Here is a 10,021-nt window from a genome sequence, read left to right on the forward strand (position 1 = left end):
GAGGATATGATGCATTTCATGATAGTACCAGTATGGATACACCATGAAAGTAACATAAGTAAAAAGGTGTTGGTTTATGCATTATTAGATGAACAATCAGATGCATGTTTTATTAAAGAATCCACCATGAATGGGCTGAACATTCTAGGCTCCAAGGTACACCTGAAGTTAACAACAGTGACAGGTGAAGAAACAATTGAAAGTACAAAGACTAAAGGGCTAATAGTATGTGGTAAAGATGAAAAGATAGAGGTTGCACTTCCAGTCACTTATTCACGGAAGAATATACCAGCCAGACATGATCAAATTCCGAGGCCAGAAAGTGTAGAAGGATGGCCTCAATACAGAGAATAGCAAACGAATTAATGTCATATGATAAAAGTGTTGAAGTTTGGCTCCTGATAGGTTTAAATTGTATTCGTGCCATCAAACCGAGGGAGTTAATTCCTGGGAAAGATGACGAGCCTTATGCAAAGAGAACTTTGCTTGGTTGGAGTATAATAGGGAGAGTCAATGGTGATTGTCAAGATAAAAGTGACTCAGATTAAGTCCTAACTAGCAAAGTAATAGTCAATAAGGTTATCATTAATGGTGATACAAAATGTAGCTTTCTTTACTCACCAACTAAAGTAAAAGAAATAATTGATTTTGCACAACTTAGAAAGTTATTTGAGCTTGATTTCAGTAAAAGGGAGACAGGAAATGTTCCTTTTTCGTATCAAGACAAGATTTTCTTGAGAAAAATGAAAGATGGAATTCATCAACTAAAAGATGGGCATTATGAGTTACCCCTCCCTCTTAAAGATGATAAAGTCAAGCTTCCTAATAGTAAAGAAATAGCATTGTGTAGGTTGAGGAGTCTAAAGAGGAAGCTAAAGCAAAATAATGATTTTCTACAAGACTATGTTGCATTTATGAAAGATCTCATAAACAAAGGCTATGCAGAAGAGGCACCATGCCAGGGTCTAAACTTCAATGATGGAAGAGTATGGTATATACCACATCATGGTGTGTATCATCCAAAGAAACCTGACAAAATTAGAGTAGTTTTCGATTGCAGTGCTGTGTATAAGAGTGAATCACTTAATAAGAATCTCTTACAAGGTCCGGATCTGACAAATAACTTAATTGGGGTATTGTGCAGATTTAGAAAGGAACATGTAGCAATTGCATGTGATATAGAAGCAATGTTCCACCAAGTAAAGGTAAAGCCTGATCACAGAGACCTACTCCGCTTTCTGTGGTGGGAAAATGGAGATCCTGATTCAACAATCAAAGAATATAGAATGACAGTGCATTTATTTGGGGCTACATCTTCTCCAAGTGTAGCAAGTTTTGCACTGAAAGCTGCTGCTGATGATTATGCAGGGCAATGTGGAATTTATGTAGATGATGGTTTAACATCTTTACCTACAACCGTAGAAGTCCTATCTTTAATCAGGAATAGTAAAGCATTATGCTCGAAGGGTGGCTTTAAATTACACAAGTTCTTGTCAAATAAGAAAGAAGTTCTAGAAGCAATAAGCTTAGAGGAAAAGGTTAAAAGTTTAAAGAATTTAGACCTCTCTAGTGAAGCCTTACCAATAGAGAGAACTTTAGGAGTAGAATGGTGCATTGAATCAGACACTTTCCAGGTCAGAATTAGTATTAATGACAAACCAATAACTAGAAGAGGTATATTGTCAACAGTGAGTTCTGTTTTTGATCCTATGGGTATGGTCTCACCCTTTATATTGATTGGTAAAAGAATACTTCAAACCTTGTGTCAAGATGGAGTAGACTGGGATGATGACATATCAGATGACTTGAAACAACAATGGAGAAGATGGAGAGATGATTTGATTCAGTTGAAAGAGTTAAAGATTCCTAGATGCTACAAGCCTGACGAATTTAGAAAGGTCAAATCAATTGAACTGCATCATTTCTCTGATGCTAGCCAGAATGGTTATGGACAGTGCTCTTATTTAAGGCAAGTAAGTGAGCAGGGACAAGTTCATTGTGCCCTTGTCATGTCAAAGTCTAGAGTGACACCATTGAAGCCTATAACTGTTCCTACGTTAGAACTAACAGCTGCAGTTGTAGCCGTTCGAATTAGTTCTATGTTAAAGAGAGAGTTAGGTTACCAGGAACTAAAGGAATTCTTTTGGACTGATAGCAAAGTCGTACTTGGCTACATTTCAAACGAAGCAAAGAGATTCCATGTGTTTGTTGCTAACCGAGTGCAGCATATTAAAGACCACTCCTCTATGGAACAATGGAAATTTATTGAGTCAGCTCAAAATCCTGCTGACGCTACTTCACTTGGATTTTATGTAAAGCAACTGATTGAACATTCTCTATGGTGGAATGGACCAAACTTCCTCTGGGAACCTGACTATAATGCTAATCCAGCATTTGTAAATGTAAATGTACAAGAGAATGATCCAGAGGTCAAGAAAATTTCGTCATATAAGACCCAAACCAAAGAGAGCACTTCAATTCTTCCAAGACTAGCATATTTTTCTGATTGGCACAGGGCAAAGAAGGCTGTTGCATTATGTTTACGCCTTCAATGTAGATTCAAGAACCCTGGGAGAGCAACAGTCAACAAAGAACTGACTGAAAACAAAGAATCCCAATACACGTCACCTAGTGAACAGAACTTGTGGAAGCTGAAAATGAAATCATAAGGCAAGTCCAAAATGAAGCTTTCTAAAAGGTGAAACAAGATTTACAATGTGCAAACAACGACCAAAGAGATGGCGAAGAGTTCAATATCTTGCTAATGAATTTTGGAATAGGTGGAGAAAAGAATATGCTCAATCGCTTCAGTGCAGGAACAAGTGGCCTTCAGTTATTAAAAATGTTAAGGTAAATGATATTGTCATTGTAAAGGAACAAAATTTACCAAGGAATTCTTGGAAACTTTGTTGTGTATCTGAGGTTATGCCAAGCAAAGATGGTCTTGTAAGAAAGGCTGATTCCTCGCTTGACGCATTTGGAAGACGAACGAAAGCAGTCGTTAACCTTGAAAGACCAATCCACAAACTCATATTGTTAGTTGAATCATAGTGGAAGTGGGGTGTCCCCGCCAAAGAGCCTATTTAAATATCAAAATTGTGCCAACAATTTATAGTTCCTCAGTAGTATAGATATTAATTCCACATTTTGCTCATTTAAGTACAATGTAACTAGAGTTTAAGGTAAATTGTTTATACAATTTAGGGGAGCCATGTTACTGCAGGGACAAAATGTGTACTTAGTTAAAACAATCAGTTCCTATGCTTTGTGATATTACTAACATAAGATAAGTATGAAATAGATAAGTATACCCTCATATCGGTTCTAAAGTGTACGACATCTATAGGGAATTTGCATAACTAATATGGGAAATCATTGGGAGCCATTTTGTTACTCAGAGAAGCCAAGTGAGGTGTCTGAGGTAATATATCTGTATATATATGTAATCTGATGATATATTTTATATTAGTATAAGCAAATGATATATTGTGATATAAAGACGTATTTGAATGAGATTGTAATGTGATTATTGATATATATTGTGTGAAATAAGGGTTATATGTAAAGCATGTATTAGTTAGAGATTTGTTAATTTCAGTTTAACGTAAACAATTGGGAAGTAATTGGGATAAAATGGATGGTAATGAATTGCATGTAAAGAGAAGAAATCAAGATGTATCCAAGATGCAATAAAGTGCCATAAAAATCACCCAAGCGTTTCCAGTGAAACCCACCGGTCCTTGGCTCTCTGCGACAGTTAAACTCAAAGCCTCCTCAGAACAGCAGTTAAAAATTCAAGATATGTATGCAGAATAACAGTCTCAAGATTTTCTGCATCTACTAGACTCAAGACCTCCTGTATGCAGCAGTTATACAAGTTAGTGAGGATGCTCATGAGAATTGGATTCACATCTATCAACCCATCTTGCAAAATAGTTCAAGGTCAAGAAGGATAGAAGAACGGTGTGAATGTTCGTGAGAATATAAATGCCTTTAACTTATTAATGGAAGTAGATCCAAGTTCTCAGGATGAATTGTTACAGGAGTTAAAAATTGAGACTGAGGAGCACAATAACTGTATGCATAACATTGAGAGTAAAATGCATGAGTTAAAACAAGAAACAAATTCAGTAAATTCACAAAAGAGTAGATCATCAAAGCATTCCCATTCTACAAAGAGATCTATGCTTAATGTTACACAGAATAAAAGGTTACAGGCAGAATTAGCTAAGCTACAAATTGAGCTAAAGCTTAATGAAAGGGAAACAGAGTATCAAATGATCTAAGAAAAAGTAAGAGGATCATGAAAGAAAAATAATATGAGTACAAAAGATTTCTTGCTATGAGAAATAGGCTTGCATCTCAAGAAGAAATAAAGAAAGCCAGTCTAGAAGACATCCAGTTAGAATTGTCTAAAAGTAAAGATTTAGATGATAGTAAAGAACTTTATCTTCAAAAATATTTTGAATCTATTGATAAATTTACAGAGATTGAGAAAGTAAATCCTAATTTACCAAAACAAGAAATGGCTGCTAAGGATGTATCAGGTATGGGTGAATTAGAGATAGAGAGAGGTCCAAATTAGAGAATACTTTCTTAAAAGCAAGCCCAGAGCTTAAGCCACAAGCTAAGAGTTTTGAGCCAAAAAGAGAGTTTAAAGATTTTAATGCATAATTTGGGCAAGATAGATCAAGTCAAGTTATAGACATTAATGTATTTAAAGATGTGGTAAATATTTTATCCTCTAAAAGTAAAAGTGAATTGCCTAAGCCAGAACCAGAAATTTTCAGTGGAGATTTATTGGAGTTTCCAACCTGGCTTCAAACCTTTGATATTATTATAGAGTCAAGAGTTACAGAACCTGCAGAGAAACTTTTCTATTTAGGTCACTATACTAGCGGGGAAGCTAAGGATGCTATTAGAGGACTTCTACGTGTTCCCAAAGAAGAAGCTTATTTTGAGGCTAAAAGTATATTAATGGATAGGTTTGGTAATTAGTTTATTGTGGCAAATGCTTTTAGAAGGAAATTGAGTGAATGGCCAAAGATTTCAAATAAGGATGGTCATGCACTACATAAATTGTCAGACTTCTTAAAGAATTGCTTAACAGTAATGGAAACGACAGACTACCTTAATATTTTAAATGATCCTCAAGAAAATAGCAAAATGTTACAGAAGTTATCCCCAGCTCTTATAGAAAGATGGAATTCTATAGTTTACAGATGGTTTGCAAGTGATACAGGTTACCCTCCATTTTCAGTTTTTTGTGAATTTATAGAAGTGGAGGCAAAGAAAGCTTGCCATCCAATTTTATCATATAGTGCAGTAATTTCAATGAATCAGAGTCATAATATCAATGTTTCAATAAGTAGTAAGAAGGGTAAACCAGAAATAAACAAGTTTGGGACAAAAAGGTTTGTGACTAACTCAACAGGTGTAAAAGAAACAGAGGTACATAGAGATGACAAGGGACAGAGTCCAGAGAAACCATATTGTAACTTTTGCAAGGCTGATCATGATCTTGATAAACGTAAAGGGTTTAATGGACTTGATAATAAGGCAAAATTTGAATATGTCCAAAAATCATTTTTTTGTAGGGGTTGTTTAAAACATGGCCATATTATCAAAAACTGCAAAAGTAAGAATATGTGCACAGTATGTAAGAGACGTCATCCAACATCTCTTCATAAGGCTATACTCGAAAGAATAAAAGAAAGGAAAGCCTTACTCAAAAGGTATAAGGAACAAGAAGCTGGAAAAACAGTAACATTGTCAAATTAAATTAATATAATTGAAGACAAGGTAAACTCCAGCAAAGTTGATGAGGAACTCAAAGTTAGTGCAGTTTCCAATAAAATAAAGATATTGAGAAAGTCAGAGGATATGATGCATTTCATGATAGTACCAGTATGGATACACCATGAAAGTAACATAAGTAAAAAGGTGTTGGTTTATGCATTATTAGATGAACAATCAGATGCATGTTTAATAAAGAATCCACCATGAATGGGCTGAACATTCTAGGCTCCAAGGTACACCTGAAGTTAACAACAGTGACAGGTGAAGAAACAATTGAAAGTACAAAGACTAAAGGCCTAATTGTATGTGGTAAAGATGAAAAGATAGAGGTCACTTATTCACGGAAGAATATACCAGCCAGACATGATCAAATTCCGAGGCCAGAAAGTGTAGAAGGATGGCCTCATTTACAGAGAATAGCATACGAATTAATGCCATATGATAAAAGTGTTGAAGTTGGGCTCTTGACAGGTTTAAATTTTATTCGTGCCATCAAACCGAGGGAGTTAATTCCTGGGAAAGATGACGAGCCTTATGCAAAGAGAACTTTGCTTGGTTGGAGTATAATAGGGAGAGTCAATGGTGATTGTCAAGATACAAGTGACTCAGATTAAGTCCTAACTAGCAAAGTAATAGTCAATAAGGTTATCATTAATGGTGATACAAAATGTAGCTTTCTTTACTCACCAACTAAAGTAAAAGAAATAATTGATTTTGCACAACTTAGAAAGTTATTTGAGCTTGATTTCAGTAAAAGGGAGACAGGAAATGTTCCTTTTTCGTATCAAGACAAGATTTTCTTGAGAAAAATGAAAGATGGAATTCATCAACTAAAAGATGGGCATTATGAGTTACCCCTCCCTCTTAAAGATGATAAAGTCAAGCTTCCTAATAGTAAAGAAATAGCATTGTGTAGGTTGAGGAGTCTAAAGAGGAAGCTAAAGCAAAATAATGATTTTCTACAAGACTATGTTGCATTTATGAAAGATCTCATAAACAAAGGCTATGCAGAAGAGGCACCATGCCAGGGTCTAAACTTCAATGATGGAAGAGTATGGTATATACCACATCATGGTGTGTATCATCCAAAGAAACCTGACAAAATTAGAGTAGTTTTCGATTGCAGTGCTGTGTATAAGAGTGAATCACTTAATAAGAATCTCTTACAAGGTCCGGATCTGACAAATAACTTAATTGGGGTATTGTGCAGATTTAGAAAGGAACATGTAGCAATTGCATGTGATATAGAAGCAATGTTCCACCAAGTAAAGGTAAAGCCTGATCACAGAGACCTACTCCGCTTTCTGTGGTGGGAAAATGGAGATCCTGATTCAACAATCAAAGAATATAGAATGACAGTGCATTTATTTGGGGCTACATCTTCTCCAAGTGTAGCAAGTTTTGCACTGAAAGCTGCTGCTGATGATTATGCAGGGCAATGTGGAATTTATGTAGATGATGGTTTAACATCTTTACCTACAACCGTAGAAGTCATATCTTTAATCAGGAATAGTAAAGCATTATGCTCGAAGGGTGGCTTTAAATTACACAAGTTCTTGTCATATAAGAAAGAAGTTCTAGAAGCAATAAGCTTAGAGGAAAAGGTTAAAAGTTTAAAGAATTTAGACCTCTCTAGTGAAGCCTTACCAATAGAGAGAACTTTAGGAGTAGAATGGTGCATTGAATCAGGTCAGAATTAGTATTAATGACAAACCAATAACTAGAAGAGGTATATTGTCAACAGTGAGTTCTGTTTTTGATCCTATGGGTATGGTCTCACCCTTTATATTGATTGGTAAAAGAATACTTCAAACTTTGTGTCAAGATGGAGTAGACTGGGATAATGACATATCAGATGACTTGAAACAACAATGGAGAAGATGGAGAGATGATTTGATTCAGTTGAAAGAGTTAAAGATTCCTAGATGCTACAAGCCTGACGAATTTAGAAAGGTCAAATCAATTGAACTGCATCATTTCTCTGATGCTAGCCAGAATGGTTATGGACAGTGCTCTTATTTAAGGCAAGTAAGTGAGCAGGGACAAGTTCATTGTGCCCTTGTCATGGCAAAGTCTAGAGTACACCATTGAAGCCTATAACTGTTCCTACGTTAGAACTAACAGCTGCAGTTGTAGCCGTTCGAATTAGTTCTATGTTAAAGAGAGAGTTAGGTTACCAGGAACTAAAGGAATTCTTTTGGACTGATAGCAAAGTCGTACTTGGCTACATTTCAAACGAAGCAAAGAGATTCCATGTGTTTGTTGCTAACCGAGTGCAGCATATTAAAGACCACTCCTCTATGGAACAATGGAAATTTATTGAGTCAGCTCAAAATCCTGCTGACGCTGCTTCACGTGGATTGTATGTAAAGCAACTGATTGAACATTCTCTATGGTGAAATGGACCAAACTTCCTCTGGGAACCTGACTATAATGCTAATCCAGCATTTGTAAATGTAAATGTACAAGAGAATGATCCAGAGGTCAAGAAAATTTCGTCATATAAGACCCAAACCAAAGAGAGCACTTCAATTCTTCCAAGACTTGCATATTTTTCTGATTGGCACAGGGCAAAGAAGGCTGTTGCATTATGTTTACGCCTTCAATGTAGATTCAAGAACCCTGGGAGAGCAACAGTCAACAAAGAACTGACTGAAAACAAAGAATCCCAATACACGTCACCTAGTGAACAGAACTTGTGGAAGCTGAAAATGAAATCATAAGGCAAGTCCAAAATGAAGCTTTCTAAAAGGTGAAACAAGATTTACAATGTGCAAACAACGACCAAAGAGATGGCGAAGAGTTCAATATCTTGCTAATGAATTTTGGAATAGGTGGAGAAAAGAATATGCTCAATCGCTTCAGTGCAGGAACAAGTGGCCTTCAGTTATTAAAAATGTTAAGGTAAATGATATTGTCATTGTAAAGGAACAAAATTTCCCAAGGAATTCTTGGAAACTTTGTTGTGTATCTGAGGTTATGCCAAGCAAAGATGGTCTTGTAAGAAAGGCTGATTCCTCGCTTGACGCATTTGGAAGACGAACGAAAGCAGTCGTTAACCTTGAAAGACCAATCCACAAACTCATATTGTTAGTTGAATCATAGTGGAAGTGGGGTGTCCCCGCCAAAGAGCCTATTTAAATATCAAAATTGTGCCAACAATTTATAGTTCCTCAGTAGTATAGATATTAATTCCACATTTTGCTCATTTAAGTACAATGTAACTAGAGTTTAAGGTATATTGTTTATACAATTTAGGGGAGCCATGTTACTGCAGGGACAGAATGTGTACTTAGTTAAAACAATCAGTTCCTATGCTTTGTGATATTACTAACATAAGATAAGTATGAAATAGATAAGTATACCCTCATATCGTTTTCTAAAGTGTACGACATCTATAGGGAATTTGCATAACTAATCTGGGAAATCATTGGAAGCCATTTTGTTACTCAGAGAACCCAAGTGAGGTGTCTGAGGTAATATATCTGTATATATATATGTAATCTGACAATATATTTTATATTAGTATAAGCAAATGATATATTGTGATATAAAGACGTATTTGAATGAGATTGTAATATGATTATTGATATATATTGTGTGAAATAAGAGTTATATGTAAAGCATGTATTAGTTAGAGATTTGTTAATTTCAGTTTAACGGAAACAATTGGGAAGTAATTGGGATAAAATGGATGGTAATGAATTGCATGTAAAGAGAAGAAATCAAGATGTATCCAAGATGCAATAAAGTGCCATAAAAATCACCCAAGCGTTTCCAGTGAAACCCACCCGTCCTTGGCTCTCTGCTACATATATATATATATATATATATATATATATATATATATATATATAGGTGTGTGTGTTAGTGTGTATGTGTGTGTGTGTGTGTTTATGCGCATGCATTTGTGCGAATGAAGTCATATTTCTTTATTTCACATACGAAGTAAAAAGAAAACCATTGAAGTTCTATGCGACTCATGTTTATTTTCATCTCTCTTTGTGTAAATACATATATATATATATATATATATGATTTATTTATATATATATATGTATATATACATGTATATATATGTATATGTATATGTATATATATAAATATATATATATATATATATATATATATATATATATATATATATATATAGGCGTGTGTGTGTGTGTGTGTGTGTGTTTATGCGCATGCATTTGTGCCCCCCCCCCCCCCCCACACACAC

General features: G+C 35.2%; 1 protein-coding gene and 1 long non-coding RNA gene across 2 annotated transcripts; both read left to right on the top strand.

Annotated features, from left to right (window-relative positions):
• Positions 1 to 365: 365 nt before the first annotated feature.
• Positions 366 to 4,851, top strand: LOC125048341. The gene is made up of 3 exons (XM_047647005.1): positions 366 to 516; positions 937 to 2,738; positions 2,802 to 4,851. The coding sequence occupies exons 1-2, from the start codon at positions 366 to 368 to the stop codon at positions 2,667 to 2,669; spliced, it is 1,884 nt and encodes a 627-aa protein (XP_047502961.1). The 3' UTR covers positions 2,670 to 2,738; positions 2,802 to 4,851.
• A 2,437-nt stretch (positions 4,852 to 7,288) lies between these two features.
• On the top strand, positions 7,289 to 9,565 carry LOC125024558. Its single transcript, XR_007114772.1, has 2 exons — positions 7,289 to 9,275; positions 9,455 to 9,565. It is a non-coding gene; the product is annotated as an uncharacterized LOC125024558 (long non-coding RNA).
• The last annotated feature ends 456 nt before the right edge of the window (positions 9,566 to 10,021 follow it).

The sequence above is a fragment of the Penaeus chinensis genome, chromosome 43 (genome assembly GCF_019202785.1).
Source record: "Penaeus chinensis breed Huanghai No. 1 chromosome 43, ASM1920278v2, whole genome shotgun sequence".
Classification (NCBI taxonomy): domain Eukaryota; kingdom Metazoa; phylum Arthropoda; class Malacostraca; order Decapoda; family Penaeidae; genus Penaeus; species Penaeus chinensis.